Below are 27,310 nucleotides of genomic sequence, written 5' to 3' on the forward strand. Positions count from 1 at the left end.
CTGCCCATTTTTTGATATGTTTGCCTGTTTCGTGTGTGTTGAGTTTGAGGAGTTCATTATAGATCCTGGATATCAACTTTTTGTCTGTACTGTCATTTGCAAATATCTTCTCCCATTCAGTGGGTTGCCTCTTTGTTTTTTTGACTGTTTCCTTTGCTGTGCAGAAGCTTTTGATTTTGATGAAGTCCCAAAAGTTTATTTTTGCCTTTGTTTCCTTTGCCTTTGGAGACATATCTTGAAAGAAGTTGCTGTGGCTGATATCGAAGAGATTACTGCCTATGTTCTCCTCTAGGATTCTGATGGATTCCTGTCTCACGTTGAGGTCTTTTATCCATTTTGAGTTTATCTTTGTGTATGGTGTAAGAGAATGGTCGAGTTTCATTCTTCTACATATAGCTGTCCAGTTTTCCCAGCACCATTTATTGAAGAGACTGTCTTTTTTCCACTGTATATTTTTTCCTGTTTTGTCATAGATTAATTGACCATAGATTTGAGGGTCCATATCTGGGCTCTCTACTCTGTTCCACTGGTCTATATGTCTGTTTTTATGCCAGTACCATGCTGTCTTGGTGATCACAGCTTTGTACTAAAGAGGATTATGAAAGTTTCTGGTTTGTCCATCCATCCATTCATCCATTCATCCGTCTGTCTGTCCATCCATCTGTCTACCCACCCACTCACCCACCATCTGCAACCTTTGATGAAGACCTAGAATATGCCAGTTGCCTTGCTAGGAGGGTGGTTCCCTAAGGAATACGACCCAGATCTACCCTCTGGGGCGTGGTCTAAGGGAGAGGCAAAGTTGCTGTAAGTCACCATATGTTGCCTGTGGAAAGAGATGCTCCTACAGGAGGAAAGCACAAGGCTGGGTGAGCTTGTCGGAAGGCAAGGCAGAGACACCTAGGGAAGGGCTCATGGGAAAATTAGATCTCTGAGCCAACCCTGAACTTGAGGGGTTTACTGGGGGAGACGAGATGGCATTCCAGGGAGAGGGAGCAAAGGATTTGTGCAAAGGAAAGATGTGAAGGAAGAAAGCTGTGTGCAGAGGAAGGAAGACCCACACAGTTGGCAGGGCAGTAAAATGAAACATGATCTGAGGGTTATACACCATGAAAGTCTCTCCAAGTGCAAAGAATGAGCTTCCCTTTCCTTTCCTTCTGAGCCCAAAGGAACGTCTTACTGAATGGCAAGCAGCAACACTCAGAACAGGATAGAAACTTCAAGAATGCTGGTGGCAGCTTTGACTGCACGGGAGGAAAACACTTTGTAAATTATCTGCACAACTGTTCTGAATATTTGAACAAGCACTATATTATTTCCCAAGACATTTACTGGCTGTATCTCCTGGCTGATCTGTTTCGTAAAGAAAACCAACACAGCCACACGTCAACATCGTTTTGCTTCAAAGATGGCTTTCCACTGCCTTTATGCTTCCACTCCCTGTTTCATGGTGCTGAAAGATGTGCTCACACAGAGCTGCTCTACATCGTTGTGAGTGATCTGTGGAAGGTGCTAATAATCAATATTCATTTTATTGTCTTCGAACTATTCTCGAATCTCCTCCCTATGCTTCCTAATTACATGTTTAGAAACTGAGGCCATACATGCATTTTCAGCCTGTATCTTTCTCATTCACAAATCAGCTTTGGAAGAAGGAAACTTTCGATGTTTTACTTTGTGTATCGACTGTGTTTATTTTGAAGACGCAGGAGAACGGCCTATGGTTACGACTACTGTAATGCTCTGTCTCATTTCCCTGTGAGTCCTCGAAGATCACTGGGCGTGACTGGGGCAAACGTGTCACGCCTCTCGTCGTGTTAATTGGCATGCTGACTTGGGGCCTCCGCTCCCCCAGAACCACGTTTAGGGATCAGAGCCATAAGAAGACCTCAAGGAATCTGTAAAAGCAGGGGCCTGAGTATCTGTAACTCTCCTAAGAGACAACTGGAAAGCCCTGTTGGCTTGCAGGGCCACAACTTGATAGATCACCAGGATATAAATAAAGCTTCCTTGAAACTGGAGCTCATGGACCCAGGCTCAGTGTCTGGGTGGAAGCATGGCAAGAAGCATGGCAGATCAGAACCAGAGTCTGTACAGCACTGCAGGGTAGGCCTGCCTGCCCTTGGGTGGTGGCCCACAGACAGCAGCTGGCCAGAGGGCCTGCACCCCTTCAGGAGGCTGGGTGTGCACACAGAACAAGGATAGGCACGAATGGATGAATGGGTGAGAATGAAAGACGGGCCCCTTCCTGCGGTCAGGCCAGCTGGGAGATGGACACAGTGGTCCAGTAGAGGGACTGGGCTTCTGAGCAGATAGGCATATCGGTGTGGACTGGAAGGGCAGGTCTGGGGGAAGAGTCCCTTGTCCTCCTTGTGTGTTTGAGGATGGCAACACCTGCTCATTGACTTGTCCTGGGAGCTAAATGAAGTGGTTGTAGATAACATGCCCAGCTCAGGCCTGGTACCTGGGAGGCACTGAGCCAGCTCCAAAGGGTAAGGTGACTCTAGCCCACAGGCCGCTCTCCGCTGGGCTTCATGGCTATGCCCTTAAGGAGCCCGTGGTACGGATTCATGGGACAGTTTCAAAGATCAGTTGAGAGGATACAAAACAAATGATGTTTTAAAAAGTGAAATTATTTTTATGTATTTGTCACAGAGAGCTGGCTCAGTGTTGGTACCTAGCTGGCGTTCAACACGTGTTCTGAGTGAGCTGAACATCTGTTCATTTGTTCCCAAGGAAACCCTGAACAGGATGAGTGGGGACATTTTTCATGTAAAAGGAAGTTAGTAATGGTAAGTGCAATGTTATCATAAGAATATCGAAGATGAGGGCACCTGGGTGGCTCAGTGGGTGAAGCCTCTGCCTTCGGCTCAGGTCATGATCTCAGGGTCCTCGGATCGAGCCCTGCATCGGGCTCTCTGCTCATCAGGGAGCCTGCTTCCTCCTCTCTCTCCGCCTGCCTCTCTGCCTACTTGTGATCTCTCTCTGTCAAATAAATAAATAAAATCTTTAAAAAAAAAAAGAACATCTAAGACGATACAGGTGGCCACCTTCTGTTTGAAAATATAGATCTAGATCCTACTATTTAAAGTATTTCTTTTCATTTTTGAAGATTTATTTATTTATTTCAGAGAGAGAGAAAGAGAGAGCGAGAGAGAATGCGCACGAGCGGGAAGGGAGGAGGGGAGGGGGAGAGGGAGAGAGAACCCCAAGCAGACCCCCCACAGAGCTCAGAGCCCGCGTGGCCCTTAAGTGTTTTCATAATAGTCTTACATTGTAGTTTTCTGGAACATTCTGCAGAATGTAGATGAATGGGAGATACTATTAAAAGTGGCTTTTTTTTTTTTTAAAGATTTTACTTATTTATTTGACAGAGAGAGACAGAGAGAGAGAGAGAGAGAGAGAACACAAGCAGGGAGAGTGAGAGAGGGAGAAGCAGGCTCCCTGCTGAGAAAAGAGCCCGTTGTGGGGCTTGATCCCAGGGCCCTGGGATCATGAACTGAGCCGAAGACAGGCGCTTAGCGACTGAGCCACCCATGTGCCCCACAGGTGAGGGTTTTTAACTTTACTAAGGACAAAGCTCTCCAGCACAGGATGCAGGCGATAGCGTGCCCTGACAACTCGGGACCTGCGCAGTCTCCACCTGCCGCACGCCCCCCTGCACACTTCAGCCCATGCTGGAACCTGTTCAATCCCCAGTTCAGTTCTTCAGGCAGAAACAAATGACAGGAGTTAGAAAAGCCTTGAAATGTCATATGATCCATGTTACTGTTATTCAACACATCGAAAAGTATTTGAGACATTGGTATCCTACAGATAAAACTGACATTTCATAAAAATGTGACACTCTACTCCAGAAAACAAATAGAAAATCCAGTTCCTCAAAAAATCAGATAATAAAATGACCGTGAAATGACCAAACAACCAAAATTCAGTTTTACCCTCTTTCATCATACTTCAACTGAACTGCTAACTCCTAGACAATAATGTGCAATGATTGTATTAAATTAAACATTATTGTTGTATGTCATTACATTCTTAATTAAATTTCAGGGTCCTCTTGGAACAAAGACCCTATTAAATCATACGTCTAGGGCCAAGGAGCTGGAATGTAAGACCTGCTGGGTGTGGGGGCAAGCTCCCAATCTCACAACAGTGCCCAGGACACTAAGGTGATCAAATTTCAAAGCAATTCTAGCAGTCTGCATTACAGACTGTGGGGTCAGACCGCCAAGCACAGATGATGCTGGCAAACAGAGCAGGCACCAGACGAAGACGCCGTGTTTGTAATCACTAATGCTTCGGGAGAAAACTGCTGAAGTCCACGCGGACAGCCCATGCTCGCTCTCATCCCTGCAGGGACGGGATCCGATCCGTAACAAAGGCGCTCGCTTTCTAGTCTGTCCTATAATTTAAGAGCCGACTTCAGGCATCGTGACTTGGTTGAGTTAGGTGTTCCCACCGAACACCCCAAATGAAACCAACATTTCCGCATGATTCTGCTGGAAATTTACTGGGAGATTTCCCGACAGTGAGTGCACTAACCCCAGAGCCGTATTCTCAATCTGTCGCTCCTAGACTCTCCGAAATACCAACCGAAAATGCCATCAGAAGGGATGTTATAATGGGATCTATAATTTATCACAATTATTAGTTTTTCAAGAAGTAGGGCGCTTTATCACTAGTTCCAATGATCACCCTAAAGGCATCAGCGGACAGAGAAAGCCGTGGCCATATGGGTGGGTGAATTTACACACAAGTATGTAAACACACATATACCAAACACACACCTGTCTGTCCAAGAGACAGATGCACATGAACTTGCATTATCTATTAACTTTTCCAGCTAAACAGCACATGGACTTGCAAGAGTCCAGGCACCTATCACGTGCTCAGCACATGTTCCCTGAGGAGCCCTTAGGGTTAGTCATCAGGTAATTTCCTGTTATTTATTTATTCATTTTTCAAAGAACTTTGTTTATTTATTTGAGAGAGAGAGAGACAGAGAGAGACCATGAGCTTGGGGGAGCGACAGAGGGAGAAGCAGACTCCCCACTGAGCAGGGAGCCCGATGTGGGACTCAATCCCAAGACGCTGAGATCATGACCTGAGTCGAAGGCAGACACTTAACCGACCGAGCCACCCAGGCATCCTGCTTGTTATTTATTAATTTAACGGCTCCCGTCAGTAAGTTTCTGGATCTTTATACTTCAACCAGCAAAACAGACCCATTTTCATAAAACTTCAGAAGGAGTTCATTGAAAAAAATTCAGTTTTATAACTGAAAATGTTCTGAGATGCTTAATTCACAAGGAAAATAATCTAAGTGCCCCAAATTTGAGATTCAGGGCCCTAGAGATTGTGGCCACATAAGTCATATCTAACTTAGAAAATCCATCAAGTTTATTCAAGTTGAAGAACGATTTTATGTCATTGGGAATGAGCTGACACGACTGATTTAAGGGAGGCAATTTTTTTTTTTAACTGAAAAGGTATTTTCTCTCCTGTCCATGATGAAGTAACTGGCACCAGGCTTACTTTTCCGCACACAAAAACTGTATGAAACTTGACAAAATATATGGGCCAGCTTTGGACCAGGCAACACAGTCCTTGTCCCTGGAGACAGGGACGTTTGCCAAGTGAGCGCCAACTTTGCTCCAACCATCTGGTTGGGAAGAATTTCCTGACATGGTGCAGCGAGGCGGACCCCAGCGCACACCGACAGTCTCCCCGTGTGGAGGACAGCAAGAACAGAGCTGGAGCTTGCAGAAGGAGCTAGAACCTGCGGTATTCTGTAGAGCCAGGAAGGAAAAAGCCATGTTAAGTAGGAAGCCCCGGATGCCTGCCTAAGGATTTCCCGTAGGTCCTTCCTCATCTGTGGGGTGAATGGGTGATACACGGACACGCCAGTGGCCTAGTGCACGGCAGAAGCTCTGGGCTGAGCGCTGACTGGCTGGACGAGAGAGGCCATGCCGTGTTGGGAGACACTGGAGTTCTGGGCACATGTGACAGAGAAACCTCAGTGGGGAGCCCAAAGTCCACGCCCCCAGCCCAGAGCACAGGCTTCGCCCTCCAGCAAAGGAAAAGTTGAATGAGAGGAGCCCTAAGGAAGAGCCAAACCAAGCCTCAAAGGATGAAAGGGTCACCTATTATAATAATACTCGACAAAATTTATATAACATGAAGTGATACTGCATGACAATACGCTACAAATAGACTCAAGGCTATGAAGGAAAAAGCTGACAGAATTAGTGGTAAAGAACAGGAAATTTCAGTGGAGATTAGAGAATATAACAAATCAGATCGTGTTTTTGGAACCAAACCTTAAAATAACCTAAATGTGGAGTTTGCTGAATTGTCTGAACAAATGGTAAGGAATGCCAGCAGACATAGATGATGATCGGCTTTTTAATCAGAAACAACGGAGAGCAGGTGAACATGGAAATGTCGCCTGAGAATGTGTATAGGAAAAGAAAGAGGCGCCTATATTCTCCGGAGCAACCACTAGAAATCAAGAGGAGGAAGTATAGCTAAGATGCAAATTGAGGCAAAAAACCAGAATTGTTAGAAGTTGAATGCAAAAGGAAATAGAGGAATAAAAAAGAAGTGTGACCAATGGGAGATGAAGATAAAACCTATTGACACAATTCCCCATGTTAATACCATTAAAAAAAATAAATAACTACATCCCTAGAAGTAGAAAATGCATTTCACAAAAGTCAACCCACTTTCGTGATAAAATCGCTCAGTGATCTAGGACCAGAAAACAACTTTCTCATTTTGATAAAGGGTGACTGTAAAAACCAACAGCTAACATCATATTTTTGTTTGTTTTTAAAGATTTTATTTATCTATTTGACAGACAGAGATCACAGGTAGGCAGAGAGGCAGGCAGGGAGAGAGGAGGAAGCCGACTCCACACTGAGCAGAGAGCCCGAAGCGGGACTCGATCCCAGGACCCTGAGATCATGACCTGAGCCGAAGGCAGAGGCTTTAACCCACTGAGCCACCCAGGTGCCCCCCTATTTGTTTTTTTAAGTTAAGTTTTAGTTAACTTAACATACAGTGTTCTGTAAGTTTCAGATGTATGATATAGTGCTCAGCAAGTCCGCATGTGACTCTGTGTTCGTCACGGTAAGTGCGCCCTTAATCGCCATCCTGTCCCCACAATTCCCCCACCCTCGTCCCCTCCAGTAACCTTGGTTGTTCTCTATAGTTAAAAGTCTGTTTCTTGCTTTGTTTCTTTTTCCTTTACTTGTTTTTTTCCCTCAAATTTCACATATGAACGAAATTATATTGTATTTGTACTTCTCTGACTTACTTCACTTAACATTGTCCCCTCTAGCTCCAACCCTGTCATTACAAATATTTCACTCGGCATTTATGAAGATCCAGAATAAGCAACCTGTATCGACAGTGACAGAAATCAGAACAATGGTCCCTTACCGGGGTGGGGAAGGCGCTGAATGGAAGAGGCATAAGGGAACTTTTTGGCTTTATGGAAGTGAGGACTGTCTTGGTCAGCATACTGGTTACATGGGTAAACGCAGTTGTTAAAGTTCCAGTTGTACACCTAAAATGAATCCATTTCACTGCATGCAAATATTTCCTCAGTTACAAAAGAGGTACTTCGTTTAGCTTCTTCCTATTTTTTCCAAATGGTGCCAGGGTGCCATGGGTGATACGGTCCACAGTCACAGAGCAAAATAACGTGAAACCAGAGGTATGCTGTAGGAAAGCCAATCTTTGGGAAAAAAAATTAGTCCTATGTTCCCTGTCCTTAACAGATAGAAGAGTAACATTCAAGAACTACCTAGGGATTTCCCATGGAAAAGGAAACATTAGGAATACACGCTGATTTTACTGCTCCTGCTCCAAGCTGACATTACCCAGCTCAGGAGATAAGGATCCTGTCCTGGAACATGGTGGTGATTGGCTTTAGGGGGAAATCTTGAGTTTAGAAGAAAATAGATTATCTCATCAGATTTAAATTGGGAATATTCCTTGTACATTATGAAATGTTGGAGGTTTCCCGAGGATCATATTTTTGTCTACTTTCCTCTTGATTTCATTACAAACTAGAATAAAAGAAATCTCAGAAATAGCTACTTTTATTTAATTGATGGTTAGCTTTCTTTGGGGTTCAGTCCGGCAAGCTCCCAGATCCCGGCCAGCCCTTCTGGCATGGGTGCGTGTCTCTGTGTCACACACAGAATTTATATCAGTCATGTCCCTGGACTCAGCGGCATAGATGACACCTTCTACGGGAAACTTCTCTAGAAGCCCTGTTTTTGAAAAATTTAACAAGCATGGTTCTCTAGACAGACTGTTGCTCCACAGTAAATTCTGCTTCTATCTGAAGTAGGTAAAGCAGGGCGGTGCTGTTTTCTTAACAGCATTTGAAAAAAATGCAGAGCATTAATTTGCCAACTTACACCAAGAGGTTATTGCTGAGGTCCCACGTGATAAATCAGAAAGCAAGAGCGACCTAACAGGCCAAGTCAGTTCTCCAACGAAAACCGATACCCGCACCAGTAACCACCAGCATCCTCTTTGCCAGGAGAACATGTGTTTCCTGTTATCTAAGACCAGCCCTAGCTCACAGGATTTGACATTTGGTAGGTACCCAATAAACGCAGAATACATCAATGTCCGTCACACTGCATAAAACGGTTTTGTGAATCATATTGCACCGAGCACTTGCCAATAATCACTTGCCTTTTTAAAATCCAGCATGCAGAGCTTGGCTTTCTCTCCAAACTGCCACTTGCACTGAGTGTTGGCGTCGTATAACTCTCCCGGCAACTTCTCGGGGTACTGGTACTCCTTTACCGGCTTGGGCTGATCGGCGAGGCACAGCGCTTGGGCGGTGCTGAAATGCACAGGACGCAGGGCTGCTGGTGACTCTGCGAGACTTACCAGAGACGCACCGTCCACGAGGCCAGGCTGTTCTGCAACCTGACAACACTCCCCGCACAGAGAGGAGGGGCTTTCTTCCCCCAGGGTCCCACAGGACATCTACCCCCACTCTATTTAAATACCGGGGCCACATTTCCCGAGACTGCTCAATGCATTTCACCTTTTCCAGGAAGGTGATTTGTTCTTCACGAGATTCCTCAAGCTTATCGTGGGGAAAAGTGAGACGGACTAGCTCAGCAGACGTTCAGCGTGAAAAGCACCGGCCGCCAACTTTGGGTCCATTCATTGCCACGGACAATCAGAGGTTGGAAGTGGGAACTGTGTGAGACTAGCCCAACCCACCTATCTCAAAGACAGAGGTTTTCTTTCTTTCTTTTCCTCCTCTGTCCTTCTCTCCTCTCCCCGCCCCCACGTTCCTTCCCGGGGCCAGGGGCCACCTGCACACCAGCTCACAGCCTCCAGAGGTTCCCCTGGAGCACAGTGACAGTTCCCACCAGCAACACTCCACACAGGCTAATTTCTGACGAGGTTCCTAAGTCAAGAAGGAAATTAACTCTGCTTAAGTTCACTCGATGATGACTAAAGACCAAATAATGATGCCTTCCTTCCACAAATAAGGCCTTCCCTTCCCCAGCAGGGACAGGCATAGTTATAAATTTTGCATTCACAGGGCGGCAAACAGCATTTGCACATAGCAACCAAATCTTGCTTGCAAATTTCAATAAGCCAGAAAAATCCCTTTGCGTTTGCAAAACAGTGAATGACAGCGGACCTGCCATGGACTCCTGCACTTTTCTCTGCGTGGCTGCCCACCTTGACTGGCAACACTCTGGCCTCAGTCTGCACCATCCCATCTCAGATTCCACTGCCTTTGGGTCCACTCAGGCATGACTTCAATTCACAGTCACCCACGAAACACAAGAGTGGCCCCGGCTACAGTAGATGGGACATCAGTTCTATGTAAAAGGAGGTCAGAAGCTTTTCAGAGCACACTGAGAAGTAGAGATTAAATCAACTGATGGGAAAGTGTGAAGAGCAGGAACCGGGTCACCGTGGATGTCCAACGGATGACCTGTCTGTCACGGCCACTGTGATCATACCGCAAAGGGATATTTTTAAGTAAGGAAAAAAATGATGAAAAGCATAATTAGCATGTCAAGACACGATCTGGCAATTTTGGAATTCCATAGGACCTTTCTCTGATGGATCGCAAATGATGTCTTCATAGGAGTTCGGTGTTCCCCATTATGTCCCCAAGGCTACGTCAGGATAGCACTGATCCCCATCCTCTGGACAGGAAACCAGGAAAAGTCAGCCAAACTGACTGGCCCCAGCAAGAGACTGAAAACTAAAACAGGTTCACAGGTTCAGGAATTTTTATAGTTTGTGTAAATGTAGAAGCACAGGCACGAGGACAAGGTTTTCATCCAGCCAAGAAAAACGCCCTGCACAGACTGGGAACCTGCAAGAAGCTGGGAGCCCACCAGGAGATGCAGGAGCACACCTGCTGCTGGGATGAGCGGGTCGTCCCCATCGGGCGTCACCTTTGAAGGGCAGCAACTACCCATGTGGGTCTTAGCCCGGTGCTCCAGGTTAGGTTCCCGCTTGGGTATGTCTGCTCCTCCCCCGACTGCCCCAGCAGGTTCACGGCCAGGCGCAGCACCAATGGGGCAGGTGTGAGAAAACCCCATGGTGCGGATAGAGAAAGGAAAAGCCACTGGACAAAGAATCCACTAGCATCCACAGGGGCGAAGCATGTTTGGATTGTGTGGCATGCCCCAGACGAAAGCCAGGTGGCCTGCATGTGGGAAGCCAAGTGATAATGCTCATAGGAGATTACATGGAGGAAGGTATCTGTGACTCTGGAGTAAGCGGAGATTTTTTTTTTTAATCAACAGCCCACAAAAAGTACTAACCCTAAAGCCAAAAATATGGATTAATTTGGACTCCATTACAAAAAGGGGAAGTTCTCTTACCCAAAGACACCTTTAGAAATGGAGACACCAAGCCATAGAGTGACAGAAGATACTTGCATAATATGTATTTTCCATATGGGACAAAGTATTCAGAATACATAGGTCCATCAAGAGACAAGAAAAAAAAATTTAAAAACCTGATTCTGAAAAATTTACAGGAGATTAAAAAAAAAAATTTTCACTCAAGATTATTCCAGTGACCATTAACATGTAAAAGGACATTCGTTCTCTTTAATGGCCACCTTGGTATGCTACTACCCACCAGTGAGATGGCTAAAATGGAGAAGACTGACAGGACCAAGTGTTGGCGAGGGTTCAGAGCAGTGGGAGCACTCGTAACGGTGGGCATGTGACTTCACGCAGCCACTCAGGGAGTTGTCTGGGGTGTCTCCTGACGCTGCAGACTACATAACCATGACCCTAGAGTTCCCCTCCTACAGATAATCAGAGACCAAAAGAATATGCAGACATTTCTTAAATAGCCCCAAATTGGAATCTCAAATGCCTATCACCAGCAGAATGGACTCATGAGCTGTAGCATATTCACGCAATTAAAAATAAGTAAATGATGTTATATTTGTATGCAGCAACAAGGATGCATCCCATCATCGTGATACTTAGCCAAAGAGCACAGACACAGAGTAGTATGTAACTCATGATTCTGGTCATAGAAAGTTCAGAAACAGGCAAAACTAGTCTGTGGTGCCCTGGGTCAAGAGCAAGGTCATCTCTGGGGAGAATGGAGATGCTGATGAGTGGGAGCACAGGTTCTGGGCTGTTCACTGCTCCATAGCTTTTTATAAACGTAGTTTTCCTACCCGTCACCTCAGATCCTTAGGTCTGTGAACGTTGTGTCGTGAGAACATTTTTTTTTTTTTAAGGAGCCCAGTGTGAGGCTCAAACTCACAGCGCTGACATCAAGACCTGAGCTGAGATCAAGAGTCAGAAGCTTAACGGACTGAACCACCGGGTGCTCCAAGAGATCTTGTAAGATCTACTCTCCTAGCAACTTTCAAACACAGAATACAGCTCTGTTCGCAGTCACCGTGCTGTACAGGGGAGCCCCCAGGAGCCACTCAACTGAGAACGGCAGGACTGTACGTGTGACCGGCTTCACCGGCACCCCTTGCCCCACCGTGGCACCTACTACTCTTTGTTGCTATGAGCTTGATTCAGATTCCACATATAAGTGGGAACGCACAGTTTGTCTTTCTCTGACTGACCTCACTTAGCATCACGCCTCAAGGTCCATTCGCACTACCAAAAATGGCAGGATTTCCTTCTTTCACATGGCTGAATAATATTCAGTGCGTGTGTGTGTGTGTGTGCGTGTGTGTGTGCGTGTGTGTGCGTGCGTGTGTGTGTGTGTGTGTGCGTGTATGAATGAAATGAAATGTGTTCTTCCCTTTATACCCCAAAACATGCTTCACGGGCTCTCAGGTCAGGTCAGATTTTCTCATTCACAGAGGTGCTATGGGCTAGGGCAGGTGATCCAGGCGCCCCTCAAACTCCTGGTCTTCAGCGATGGTCCCTTTTCCCATGGACTGACACAGATTCATGGGGTCAGAGGGAAGGCACCCTCACTGGTCTGTGAATACCGTGATTCAAATTTTTAAAAAGTGAATTGAGGATGAGTCCCTGTTGTCATTAAATTAAAATAATGAGCTAAACTTTCCCTAGTCCTAGGCCTCCGGGACACAGACATGAGTAAACAGGATGAGGTCTGTGTCAGTTCCTCGGAAATGACACGACTTCACTGACTCGATTCATGAATTTACTCCAAACACGTATCTGTCCTTCTTGACTACCAGCTATGGAGAAGTGTTGGGCTGACAACTTCAGACCAACTGAGCTCCTTCTTTAAATATATTTTTTCCACGTACCAAAGGCGAGGCTGCTCATAAAGGAAAGTGGGTTCATCTTTAGAGGTTGGCCACTTATCCTTACTCATTGTTGGGATTGCACCCAAAGAGCAGCGTGATTGGTGGAGGACATAATGGGATTGTGGCTACGTGGAGCTCGGGAAGTCGGCAAACATGTCCAAGAAGACAGTCTCCAGCTCATTAAACCGAGGAGATGTCCCTGCTGACACAGCACAGACATGGCTGATTCGTGACTGGTCATCCCAAGGGAACAAAAGCTTGAGTGACTTTGACAGCAGGAGGCTCTCCTGGAAAATTTAATATTTCAAGGGAACAACTTTGTGAGCATGGATAATCTTGCATTTCTGCGTATAGCCATGTGGTCCAGCAAAATTATCAAAGTTCTTGAAAATAAAAATTTATGACTGAATGGCCACACAAGGGTCTCACTGACTGACACAAAAACAAATGAGCGCACTTGAGCCGACACTGAACCGTCCCGGGATCCCAGAGCAAATACATCTCTGAACCACACTCTTGGCAAACCCTCTTAGGGCCCTGGTCTGATTCGGAGCTCACAGCCCATATCTAATGTCATCAAAACAAGTGCTCTCTAAGCATATAACTATTTTCTTTCCACAAGTTCTCCCATAGTCCTTGGCAGCTGAGAAACGATCTGAACTCTCATGATGCTGATCCGCACTGTACACCCACACGCTGCGTCCCCTGCTCTCCACATCGTCTGGGCCCATTTCAAAAAAGTTGAAAGTGTTTCTCTTCACAAAAACCATAAAGATGAAAAAGCAGTAAAAATTTTGAGGGGTGCCTGGGTGACTCAGCCAGTTAAGCATCTGCCTTCTGCTCAGGTCACGATCTCAGAGTCCTGAGATCAAGTCCCACACGGGATTCCCTTCTCTGCAGGGAGTCTGCTTACCCCTCTGCCCCTTTCCCCTGTGCATGCTCCCCCCTCTCTCTCTCTTCCTCTCTCTCTCAAGTAAATTAGTAAAATCTTTAAAAGATTTTTTTAAAAAAATGATCTAGAAAATTTTAGAAAGGATTGATATAGAAAACTCCTATGCAAACTTAAGTTTATGCTCTTTTTTAATTCAGAAAGCAGAAGTCTTCATGCACCTGCATACACACAGACATGCACACACATACACTGAACAAAACTGAAACTGCTACAAACAATGCAAACAATCCCCAGCTTGACTCCATGGGGGCCCCACACAGGGGACAACACATGTTGAAAGGACCTTGATGTGGGATGCCACTTGCAGAATAATGTTAACACAGCCTTTTTGGGCAATGGACATAAAAGTAAAATGACCAAGTGTATGTCACTAGAAAACAGATTGGTATTATCAGGAGACAGATACTGTCCACAAAATTTTCTCCCTTCTGGAAGGCAGCCCATCTTGACTTTAGGTGGTAAAATGCCTTGACGGCTGGGAAGTGTCATGGTAAGAACACGGGGGAAGCCTTCACCCAGGCTGAAGGCGAGTGGTCAGGATGGTGCCTCGGGAGACTTGCCAACAGCTCGTCTGGAGGATGGAAGGGGCAGGCAGCAAGAGAAGGAAACCAGCCATGGGCTCAGGGCTCCACGACGGTACGGGCAGCAGCCACAGACGTGGACAGGCAGGATCGGAACCAACAGAAGTACCCACGTGACCCTGCTCTGTGGTGCCCTGCGGACAAGAGGGTGTAATTTGTGCAACAAAAGAAAGGGAAGAAATAGCTTACAGACAAAATAATAAAGAAAGGAAAGGAGAGACAGACAAAACGAGGGAAACGTAGAACCCAACCGAGATAACAAGCTCCATGGGGCAAGCCAGCGAGGGCAGCAGAAACCTGAACAGTGTTGACAGGAGTGGGGTACTTCTCCCTTGAATTCCTACCTTGGAATAATGGGTTCTGGGTTCTGACTATATGTGTGTCCGTTGCAGAGACTTGGAAGGCAGATCTCTGGCTGCTACGCTGGTGGTCCGTGGGGGCTGCCGATCTGTTTTCGCTCTGCCAGCACCAGTGGGGCCAGCGTGAGTCCCAGACCTTGCTGCTACACCTCCACCCATGCTCCCTGTACAGTTGCCGGCATCTTCTGTGGTAAAAGCAGGAGAGAGACAAGCGTGTGCTCCTGGTGTCTGGGACCGGCCTGGAGTGGACTCCCTCTAGCGTGGGGGCCAGAGGAGGGTGGCAGGGGAGTCATCAGGAGACATGGTTAGCGTGCACACAGATAACTAGGATACAGACTGGGGGTACTTTCTACCCATGTTTTTACTTCTGTGTCTATCAATACTCATAAGCACTCGCTGTGTGATGCGTAATTGGTTACAGACATGTAGGGCATGTTTCATGTAGCAGACAGACAGCAGAGCGTTCTGTAAAAATACAGGATGCATATAGAATATAGAGAAACGTGTCTATCAGTGCATGCTCTTGGATGAACCTACAGTTCTTTTTCCTTTCTAAAAGATTTTATTTATTTATTTGAGAGAGACGGAGAAAGCGCATGCACAGAGGGAGAGTGACGGGGAAGCAGGCTCTCCGCTGAGCAGGGAGCCTGACTCGGGACTCAGTTCCAGGACCCTGGGGTCATGACCAGAGCTGAAGGCGGATGACCAACCCACTGAAACCACCCAGGCGCCCCTGTAGTTCTGTTTAGATATATAAAGATTCAGTTTCATTTGTTTTCAATAATTCTATGCTGGCAAAAGCCTCACTTTCCTTGAAATATTGGAAATGTTAATATGAATGGATTTGATCTCCTTTCTTGCTTTCTTTCTAGAAAGACCCTTGCCCAAATTCAAGCTTCAATATCACAGCCAAAGCCTGTACTCTAAGCCTGACACACTTGTATGTTTTTCCTTGTTCTTCAGTCCCTATTTTCATTTGGTTTTCATCTTCACTCCGCTGGCAATTCTAGCTGTTGTGCTGTGTTGTGTTGTGTTGTGTTTTTAAAAAGGGAGAGCAGGTCCTTTCACAGGGGGACAGGGCAGAGGGAGAGACAGAATCCCAAGCAGGCTCCACGCCCAGCGCAGAGCCCAGTGGGGGGCTCGGTGTCGGGATCCTGAGAGCAAGAACAGGGCACAATCAGGAGTCCCACCCGTAACCAAATGAGCCACCCGGGCGCCCCTAATTATTTTTCGTTTTCTTGTCATAATCTCTCCAAACTCTTAAAGTAAGGTGGTTTGGTGTGTCAGCTTTGTCCAAGAATATGTCACTGACACAACAGTGCTACCTCTCCTGCTTCCCTCGATGAACCCCAGAAACGTGAGTGCACTGCATGGAGAATGAGCCATGGCGGCCCGTTTCATGCCAGCACGGACCCGTTTTGGGAAGAAGGAAGCACATGCTTTGTATCTCCTTGGCAAGGATCAGTGGATTACGGAGAGGCAGCGCGTCTGCCAGGCCAGAGAGCGCGTACAGCGCGTCACCGAGATGGGTGTCCTCCCTTTTGAGCCGAAAGCAGTTCTCCTTTTCAGGGCCGGGGAAACCAGAATGTTCCCAAAGGGACAAAAGTGGAAAGGGGTGTGTCCTCGACAGGGCACAGTGCGTCACAGGAGCCACGGCGGGGGCCCAGGAGAGCCCACTCGGGAGCGAACAGGAGGAACGTGGGGGCGCCGGAGGATGTGCACCCACGGGGGCGGCCACGCACCCACGGGGTCGGCCGCGCCCAGCCACCCGTGCTGCCTCTCAGAGAGAAGTGACCTTCACAGAGCTAAAGCTACTTACTAAACGAAGGCTGTTTCTCATCTTTTTCATATTCAGAGCAAGTCAGTTTGCTAAGAGAAAAACAAAATTACAAGCTCTGATTTCAGCAGAACTGCTTTTCCTGGGCTGTTTGCGTCCAGGCTTCTTGGGACCAGTGGGGAGAGGCTAGAGCCAGGCTCCTGGAAGCCTAGACTGCACTCTCCGATTCGGGGGACCCGCGTGCCCATGACTTCCCCTGTGGCAGCCAGGGGCTGCGCACGGGTCACACGGGCCTCTCTTCACCCCACATGTCCTCTTCCTTCAGAGCACACGGCAGACGACGTTCCTGACCCAGCCCTGGCGCGTGGGCTGCCAGCGGAGTCCTTGTCGCCAGGAACACAGTCCTGCCCTGCATGCCCTGCCCGGCCCTCTCCTCGCCTGGGACCCGTGGGCTGCTCTGCACGACCAGCTCCTACAAGAGGAAGCGGCTGCAGGACGGAAGGACTGGAGCTCTGTGTGACCACACGCATCAGGCTTGCTGACCCGCGGGGGAGCGCGATCCCTGTCAGAAATAAGGTTAGGGTCGGCAGCTGAAACCAAACTCCAAACTCAGCATCCTTGAGACTTGGGGGACAGTCCGCCTTACTAATAGAACTAAGGCCACTTTATAACGTCCCTTCTTTCTCTAAAAAGTTCAAAATCCACTGCCTGACTTTTCAGGGGGTCAAACCCTATCTCTCCACAGTGTCCCAGATCCTAAATAAATTAGTGCTATAATGAAAATTTAAAAAATAAACCAGGCTAAAGTTTCCTCTCCTAGTAAGAAATGCACTTTGTGGAAAAGAAAAGAAAAAATCCCCGAGTTACATGTGTTTCCCAACTGTGTGCACGGTAGGTCTTCCTACTCAAGAATAAAAAACGTTTAGTCACAAAAGTGAGAATTTAAAACAACTAAATGTTAGTGACAGATACTTTGATCTGGGCTGTATCTTGGGTTTCCTTTGAATCTAAAGGTCAGACAATGTCGGATTCAACCTGCAGGACTTGGTGCCCTAAGGAAGTGTTTGGCAAACTTCTTGGCCAAGGAAACGTCTCAAGACACCTTCAAATGGGAACCATGTTGGGAAGTCACAGCCAAGCCAGGGCTGCTTGGACAGAATCAGGCCGCCCAGGCAGGGAGCAGCAGAGACATTCAGAGACACACATCCAGGTCCGGGAGTTCATACCTTAAGAATTTCTGCAGGTACTGGCGGCTGCAGGGTGACCAGGAGAAGACCCCGTTGCGTCCTGCCAACGTGGGGGACATGATGTTGCCCTCAGACTTTTTGCATACGTTCCCTTCTCCATCATGGACCATACCAAAGCTGCATGAGAGAGAAATGGGTCTTTCAAAACCAAGAACAGTATCAATGGTCTAGGAGACCCCAGCCAACAGGTGTCAACATGTGAACTTCTCCAAGTCTGCGTGCCGGTCAGACAGAAGGAAAACATCTGCCCAGCCAGGCTGTGGAGCAGAGCCACACGTTCACGGAGCTTTCCTGAAGAATGACCATTCGGTCACTTGGAGCGTGCATCCAAATGTCTGCTAAGGGCTCATGTTTTAATTACAGAAAGACATTTCAAGCGGGGCGTGGAGGGCAGGTCTCTTGATCTTGACTGATGAAGCCGACCGGTATTCCGTCTGCTCTCATGTCTCTACACCCTTCTCTGCTCACCAGGGATTTTCAGAATTTCCAGGTGTTTGTCAGAAACACAAACGCAGGCTCCTCAGGTGCGTCTGATGCCTCCCACGGCTGGAGAACAGACTGCCTGTTACAGCTCCCTGTGGGGCTGACTCTCTGTCCCCAGCCTCACCAAGGGCTGCCCCACCCCCTGCCAGGCCTGCACTGCTCGGGGCTGTCCCAGATGCATAGCGCTTGGCCACACTCCCCATGCCCCTTTGGAGGAAGAAGCTCCATGAAGTTCAGCCCATGTTCTCGCTCCCTTTAACTGCAAGAAGCGTTGGAAGCTACACCTGTTCCTTCTGCCTCCAAACCAGACCACTCTGGGTTCCAGCCCTAGCTGAGCAAAGGGGGCCATCTCAAGCCGCAGTGGCTCTTGAGGTACTTACTAGTGTCCTTTACAGATGTTCCAATTGGTAACCCCCTCACCATCACTAGAGAAAACTCTAGCCCTACACCTGTAAGCATGCCACAAACTGAGTTGCTACATCTCTCCGCCAAGTCAGCTGCTGCTTCTTGACTGCCCAGAGCTTCGGCTGTAGGAGCATCTCACACCGCCATCTTCATCTACCCCTGAAGAATGCAACGAATGTATTGGGAAGAATGCCTGGGGGTCTGGGAGTTCTCTGTGACCCTGAAGACTTCCCAGGAGGGCACACATATTCTTAGAGAGTCGAGCCGTTGTTGGCCACTAGTATCTGGTACCTGCCCAATCACACAGGGTGAATTCTTAGATATGGGTTCCAGATGAGCGGGTGCGGAGCAAAGGGGGGGGCCGGGGCAAAGCAAAGAACAGCAGGAGAGTTACTGGGTCTGGGAACAATCTGCCACCAAGGATCCCATGAGACAAGGCAGGGCGGCAGGGACAGAAGGCTCTGAACGCTGGGCAAGGGAGCGCCAACCATGGGCCAGGGAATCTGTACTTGCTGCTGAGGCTGAACACCCATTTTCCCCACTGCACTGGCTAGCTTATGGAGATCTAATAGTATCAGTAAAAATACCAACTCACACTTGTAGGCACCCACTAGTGTTCAAACAGGCTATTAAACACATTATCTGTATTTTCTAACTTAAGCCTCCCTAAAAGCCGATAAAGCAGGGAGAATATCACGACAGCATGACTGAGGGCTGGAGAGAGCCGTGACCACTGTCTCAGAGTCAGAGCTGTGACCTGACACTCCGACATCAGAGTCCAGGCGGGACCCGGGCAAGAGCGTAACACCAGCACCACTGGAGGACGTATCCAGGGAAATCTGGCACGCAAACACTGTTGAATTTCTGCAAAATTCCTGCTTGGTACCAAGGGTGACGCAGATGGACTCATTTCGGTCTCCACCCAAACTCTGAAGTTCTATTAAAAGCAATCAATCAAGGCTGGGGTAAGCATATAGCAGAGGAAATGTGTCATGGCCATGAAAAGATTTAGACTGTAATCTCATATGGGTGGCTGCCTTGGGGAGAAAGTTGGGAAAACGAACAACCAAAGTACAGTCCCCCGCCTGGCCCTGGACTCTGCTGACAACACGCACACTGTGGTTCAGTAGGTGCCCCAGCAAATGTGCTACCACTCATCCCACATTTCTAAAGACATGAAAGCCATGATAGCCCAGTTCCGGGGCTTAAACTTTTTCATCTAAGGTGTCTTCCATGATTCTTCCTAGAATTGATTCTCAAACTCTGCTCTGTGTCCGAATAACTGAGAAACACACCACACAGTGTGGTTCCCTGAAGCCCATCTTATAGGTTTTTATATTCAGTAGCTTGGGAGTTAAGCTCTAGTATCTGGGTGCATTCTAACACAGTAAGGTGATCCTGATACCTGCCCAAATCTTGGCATGACCACATGGAAGTGAGCTGTCTTTCCAAGTAGAATGATGCCCATATACACTGTGCTGTGATGGATGCCAGACGTTAGCATGGAAGTACCCCACAGCGGTCACATTTGAGTGCAACATTAACAAAGTCAGGGAAGGACAGACAGAGCTCATTTTGAAGATAAGGTTGGTCGGAGGAACCAAGAAATATAGTTACTGCCCAAGCTGCACGATACCAGGAGTGTTCTTTGTTTCCGTGAGCCAGAATGTTCTATTCAAAGTTTCGGTCATCCCATAGGCTGAAACAGTAAATATACTGTTTTCTTTCCTCCCTACTGGCTTTCAAGTTTCTAAAGGACAGAGACATTTCCTGTCCATGCTTAGCCCCAGGCCAGGGGCTCACAAGCCCTAACAGGTGCTTCAGTGACGTCGGTTGACAAAGTCAAACTTTCCAAACAAAGTCCAACTTTCCAGCGAGAACACCCACCCAAATACCCAAATGGAGGCATAATTTCAGATTAAACCAGACTTGAGAATTATGTTCAGCGTGCGATGCTTCCAGCGCCTCTCCAGCACGTTCTGAGGGACTCAACTCCATCGGCACGCATTCCGCCATGACTAACGATGCACCCGGAACGATGGGTGGCCACGCCTTGTTGGAGGTTGTACCGACTACTTCAGACCATGCAGACAGAGGTAGTTAAGGAAACAAGAAACCCTTCGGAGCAACCACGGGCCAGGGTGATCTGGAGAGCTACATCCCACCCTTGGCTCCATGATGGTGCCAAAGGAGGGCCGAGGTGTCGGCCTCTGATGTGGACTTTCCAAGGAACACAATGTAGCCCCCTCGAGAGGGAGAAAGCTGGTGTGGACACGGCATCAGCTGGGTCTCGGGGGCTGGTGCAGGCCAATCAACCAGAAGAGTGGAGACTGAACAGGGCCTCCAGCGGGGTCTTGCCTCTTTCACAAGCTGTTGGATTGAGGCACCAGGCCTCAGTTTCCTTACCTGTATAATGGGGTAGTAAAACCTTACTCTAAAATCGCACAAAAGACCTGACACCATGCATATCACAAAGGAAAACTCAGAATTTCTATCCATTTCCTGATTCAAACGGTCTTGCTCCAATGACTCACTACCTAGATATTACTTGTATATGTATCATGCATGTGTGCATGCACATGTACACATGTTCAAATGAAGGTCAATAGGTTTCAAGTCCTTTTTGGATACAGAAACAAAAACTCTTAGGAGGAACAATAAATAAAATTGGAAAGAAATGAGCCTCCAACCTGCTAGGGTTCCCCAGAGGGCAGTCTGACGATCCCTGGCCAGAGGATCTCTAAAGGGGCTGCTGCCTTGATTTTGCACAAGACCCCAGCATCACGGTGCCTCCCTGACCCCACTGCAGGGCTCAGGTTGGTATCAGTGCACAGCTGCATCCCAGGGAGACTTACACCTCACCCTCAAATGCTCAGAAGGGCCTCTAAGCTCACCAGCCAAGCCCGCTGAAGCTAAATGTATTAGCATGTCACTTCTGCTTCTTCTGAGACTTTCTGGGACCTCTGTGTAAAGTCCCTTGCAATGCCCACAGCCCACACAGCCTGATTGGTGCACACGCTCTCTATCTTGTCCTTCCATGAATGCTCTTGGAGGGGTGAATCCCTAGTCTCTTCATAGAACCCTTCATAGAGCCCTGCACAACGCTCTGCTGGCAGAATGGAAATTGTGCCCAGTGAATGGGTCGATACGTGTGGGAGAAGACAAGTAGCAGAACGATGGGTCACGAGTACTTCTAAGCACAGCAAATACGCTTTAATACTGTCTTGATGGTCTGAAATGATAATGCAAGTTCTGTATGTAATCCTGTGTCGTACGCCGGCAACCTCAGCTCAACTTGTGCACCTTCCATTGTCCCTGCACACTCACACCGAGGGTCTCAGCCTCCCTTGGTTTGGCAGGTGGGAGCTTAGGTAAGAGAAGAGAAGGCAACACAGGCAGATGGCTGCCAGGCTGCGGGAGAACCACATGGATCTGGGACCCCAGGCCTACGGTCCTACTGCCCAAATGGCATGACTTCCTTAGTACATGGGGATTTTTCAAATGGATTCATGCCTTTCAGGGGACAGAGTTCCCAAAACCTGTAGTTCAGCGCTCAGTATGTCTGCATCAGTTCTCCAGACCTGCCTCTAGCAAACCACACGTCCCACACCAAGTGATTGAATACAACTAGGAAGGTTACCCTACACCACTGACTTAGGAACAAGCCCGACTGGATCCCACGTCCTACAGGGCAACACACATCCTCACATTACGTAGTCCCATCTCACTCCCTCTCCGACACAAATCCAAACCCCTGTTCTTAGCGACTTCTGTGCACCGGTCTGATTTCTACACAGAAACCACAGATGTCCTGATGCGAAGTAACTCGATTCAGTAAGAAACTGGCCGCATGTTCAGGAAGATGCTCTCGGAGGTGCAGGTCAGAAAAGCTCCGGCTGCAAGGCCTGGAGAAAAGCATACCTCTGACCTTGGGGTATCCTCTGAGCGTGAACAAACCTGAGAAAGGAAAACTGACCCCTAAAACAGGATGTTTCACAAAGTCCTAACAGATGTGGGATTACTTTCCAATTCCTAATTCACAGAACTCGAGAAATTGGCCCCGCCTGGGGTTCATTGCCAGGCACGCAGTTGACGTTACGACGTCTGATCCATGCACAAGGACCGCTCTCCTCCGAGAAGTCACAGGTAATAAATCAATGAACCGAAGAAGTGTGTTCATTTTCAATTCAACGAAAAATCTATGGGGTTCAGTCCCTGAGCCTTACACGCTTTCCCCATCTGATGTAGTTGCCACAGCAAACGACTCACTTGAAACACTCTTGGCTCATCCACCTGCTTGTCCCTGACTCACTCTGTCCGTTCCATTCGTTCACACTCGCCGAACACTCAGCACCGTCTACCCTCCAGCCTGGTGGAGGGGGAGGGGGCGTCCCCTGAGGTCTCCCCGGCTGGAGGTGCGTGTGAATCGCCCCGCAAATCCTGCAAAGCATTCGACAAACCACAGGTGATCTATGACGACCGCCGTTACTACTACTGGTAAGTGCTACGGTCGCTCGGTTTGCCGTTGGACTCATGCAACTCACTGGCCTATCGCCCCTGCGTACTTCCTGTTTCCTCAACAGGACAGGAAGTGACCTCACCCGTGACGGGGCGTGTTCAGCGCTCCCAGTTCCTGACCATTGCATAATGTCCTGTTCCCGCTGGGTGCTCGAGAAGGAGCTGGTAATTTTCTCCAGATGAAGTCCATGAGGAGAGGGACGCCCCTTCATCCAAGCCGGCGGCCCATGTCCTTCCTCCCATCCATGGTCCCACTCAGAATAACAGTTTTATCTTCTTTGGAAAAATGTTCTTTCCATCTCGACCCAGCCCTGGTGACGAAAGGGAATTTTAATTGACTCCTAGGACAAACTAAAAGGAGGCACTGATCCCCGCTGACACTGACGACCTGTGTCTGATGTGTCTGGTTTAACTCTGGGTAGACCAGCCGGCTGCAGCTGTGCACACCGCCAGTCCCCGCCATCATCTGTTTTCTTAATACTGAGCTGCTCAGTCCTCGGTGCCTTAAACATTTCTTACCTGGATTGTTTAATTAAATTCAGGTATGGGTCAGGGGACAGCCAGAGCCTCATGTCGTTAACATAATGAGAGTTTTTGAAGTTTCAGCTGTGGCAGCCTATTAGAAATACAATGATGATTTAGCTGGAAGTTTCATGAAGGGTAGGGGCAATGTTCTGGGCACCGAGAAAGTCAATCATTACCTATAACGATGATGAGGTCAGAAGCTGAGTATAAGCTTCATTGTCAGGTCATCAGTTCATACAGCCAAGTCTGCAGGGCCTCACAGGGCTGTGCTACAGGCAGGTGCACGTACACAACACACACTCAGACATGTGGGGACACACGCACATGCATGCACACACACACAGATGCTCTGAACGGGACGAGAGCACACACATGGCCTCATTCCATTTCTACCAAGAGATGGAGAGGTCAGCTCTACAAAACAGGAATGGCAAACACTGCGTTTTGCAGGTTTTGTGATTTGCAAGTAAATTCAGGGTGAAAGTAAAAAAACAAAAAACAAACAAAACAAAACAAAACAAAAAACCCTAGAAAAATGGTAATTCCCGGTTGTGCATTTTCTGGGAGAAACCCCAGTCCAAGGTGCTGTGTAGCAGGAAGACAGCTGCACTCCCACTGCTCCAGCTCCTGCTGACCCAGCCGAGTCCAGGAAGCCAGCAGGCGGGCACAGCAAGGAAAAGACTCGACCTAAGGCAGCTTATAGAATGATTAGCCCAGGAAACCTTATTTAAGACTGATAATGCCTATAAGTAATTGATAGACGGTGTTCATTCTACAGGAACAAATGGAAAACTTTCATGTAAAAAGACGCCACCAGAGACCAGCCGCCGGCTGAGGGCTGCCCATCCAGCACGGACGTCTGTCTGTGCCAACCCCAGGCTCGCCACCTACCCTGATGCTGCCCTGTTATGCTGGACGCCTGGACACGTGGGCCGCAGACCAGCTCCTACCAGCTCCCACCCCTAGTCTAATCTGCACTCCCCGAACAGCTTGACACACCAATTAAAAGGCATCTACAAACTATAAAAGTGATACAAAAAGGTCAAATTCCAGAGTAACTAGTGGACAAGAAAAGGCCTTCTCTCTCTCATCCCCGATGGGAACTAAACACGGAGTGAGATCGGCGCACAGGACCCACGTTCAGAACAGGATGAAGGAGCGGAGGCTGAGACAACCGTGCAATCACACATTCATGCCCGCGCCGGGACGGAAGGAGGAGCAGGGGAAGGACAGCGTAGATGCGGAAATCACCGCGGCTTTAGACTGTGCACGGCTCGGCACTAAAATAAAAATGTAAGAAGGGACGCCTGTGTGGCTCAGTAGGTTAAGCATCTGACTCTTGATCTCAGGGTTGTGAGTTCAAGCCCCATGTTGGGTTCCATGCTGGGTGTGGAGCCTGCTTAAAAAAATAAAAATGAACAAAGAAAAACCATAAGAAGAGCCTAAGGGATCCACCCCCTCCTTGTCCGCGACATTGTCCTTGTCCACGACGCTCTCCTCGGACACAGGTGATGCCCCTTGCAGACCTGACCTAATGAATCAGTGTCTCTGTGGGACTCGCCCAGCAGGGAGAGCACCCCAGGATCCACCCTTCCACGGAATGCACTCACTTGTGTCCAGACTCGTGGGCGATGGTGAAGGCCAGTCCAAGACCCGTATCTTCATTAACTGTGCAGCTGCGGTACTTACTGCACATTCCACTTATGGGCGCAAATCCTACGGGGTGCAGAGATCAAACGATTATAGAGCAGTGTTGTTGCGATAAAATAGAGCAAGAAGGTGTACTACACAAGCATCTTTATCTCTGTCCTTCGGAGAAGTGTGTTTCTCATCTCCATGGGGGGAATCTGAACGGGAAACTCTTGGACAAGCACATAAAGGCTCTTTGCAAGGTTCGTGGAGGGGATCTGCTCTCCACCTGGAAAACGACTCATGGCTCCGTGTGGCATTCATGTTGCATTTATGATCGGGGCAGAGTAGGAAAGGGAATTCCCTGTGTATGGAAAAGATTCTCTACCTTTTGATATAAAAATATGTGTTCTCAGAAGTCTGAATAAGAGAGTACTGTAGTGAATATGTGCATCAGGAGGTCCCCGAGACTAGCCCAGTCCAAGGGTTCACCAGAGGGATTCATGGGACTTAGCCTTTGTTATACTCCCCGGTATAGTTCCATACACATACAGAGGAGGCAGGTCAAAATCAGTAACAGGAACACATGCACAGGGAGAGATCTGGAGGAAACCATGCAGGAGTTTCTAGAACTCTCTCCCAGTGGGCCCACAAAGGAGGAACCTCAGACACTCAGGACCCAGGAGTTTTATCCAGAGCTAATCCCTTAGCAGCCCTGCCTAGTGTGGACCCAAACTCTAGACTCCCAGAAGGGAAGGAGACGTCCTGTGGAAGCCCCATTATCTGTATAAGCAAACAGCGTAGGCACAATGAGCCAGTACACCAGGCAGGGTGCTGGGAAGCCCCCCGGAGTCTAGGTCTCAGAGGCTGGCCAGGACCTCCTTGGAAGCAGGACTTTCCAGGAACAAGCAGCTACGATTAACCTCTATTCGACTCAGCTGTCTGACTAAGATCCCAGAAAGAAATGCAGAGTCACGAAAAATGTCCAAGAGAGCCCTGCTATGGCATACTGTGCTTTACACGATTTGGAAAAAAATACCAGAGTACTGCCTCCAAGATAGATCCAGCCTCATAAATATGTTAAAAAACTTGCTAGGATTGGGGCACCTGGGTGGCTCAGTCAGTTAAGTGTCTGCCTTCAGCTTAGGTCTTGATTCCAGGGTCCTTGACTGGTCCTGGGATCGATCTCTGAGCTGGGCTTCCTGCTCCATGGGGAGCCTGCTTCTCCCTCTCTCTCTGCCCCTTCACTTACGCCCTCTTAAATAAATAAGAATCTTTTAAAAATTGCTAAGATCGCAGTATTTCTACAGCAAAGGGAAATGAGGGCTGTGATGCTGCTTTAACATCTCTGCAGACATTCACAGACGTACTGCTTCTGCCACAGAAGCGGACACCCTTGACTCTGTTCACTCGCTTCTCACACAGGGGAGGGGAACAGAGAGAAGAGACAGCAACCCTTAAAGTGGAAGAGACGGGGACTCTTGAATGTGCGTCTTGAGCGAGGGACTGCTCCTCGGGAAGTTGTCACTTTGGGTGAATAAACACACATGTCTACGCTTGGCCTAAGTCCGTCCAGGGAAGCCCATCTCTGCTGGCAGCCCTGTCCAGCAGCGTCCACCACCATGGATCTGCCCTGGGGGGGCAGTTTCTTAACATCCTGGGTCCCCGAGGGAGCACAGCCCAAACACCGTCCTCGAAACTCCGAGGGAGGGTCTTACCCAAGGTGTCACATGGCTCATTCTTCCAGGAACATATGTCTAGGCCCGTCAGCAAGATGGCATGGTCGTGGCGTGTGCCGTCTCTGCCCATCAACCCAGACTGCCACTGGCAGAAGCTGCTTAAGGTGTGGTCGGCGTGATGGCTTATCACGAGCCCCGGCTGTGCAAGACAGACCAACAGCCCCGTGACAATAGAGAAAACACGTCAGCAAGTCTGATCTCCACTACACAGAGGGGTCCCAATGGTCTACAAGCGGAGCTACCCATTTCACGGACTAAAATCCAAAGGAGAGTGTCTTATAAAAAACTGGTGCAGATTCAGGGTGGACACTTCCTTT

The 27,310-nt window shown here is 48.2% G+C and overlaps 1 protein-coding gene across 1 annotated transcript in view; it reads right to left on the reverse strand.

Annotated features, from left to right (window-relative positions):
* Nucleotides 1-27,310, reverse strand: part of ADAMTS16 (ADAM metallopeptidase with thrombospondin type 1 motif 16) — a 145,487-nt gene that overhangs the window by 69,908 nt on the left and 48,269 nt on the right. The window contains exons 6-8 of the mRNA XM_032337819.1: nt 26,973-27,132; nt 25,236-25,341; nt 8,719-8,872 (exon numbers count right to left, since the gene is read on the reverse strand). Coding sequence (XP_032193710.1) covers nt 8,719-8,872; nt 25,236-25,341; nt 26,973-27,132 — 420 coding nt within the window. The remainder of the gene's footprint in view (nt 1-8,718; nt 8,873-25,235; nt 25,342-26,972; nt 27,133-27,310) is intronic.

This window comes from Mustela erminea, chromosome 3 (genome assembly GCF_009829155.1).
Source record: "Mustela erminea isolate mMusErm1 chromosome 3, mMusErm1.Pri, whole genome shotgun sequence".
Classification (NCBI taxonomy): domain Eukaryota; kingdom Metazoa; phylum Chordata; class Mammalia; order Carnivora; family Mustelidae; genus Mustela; species Mustela erminea.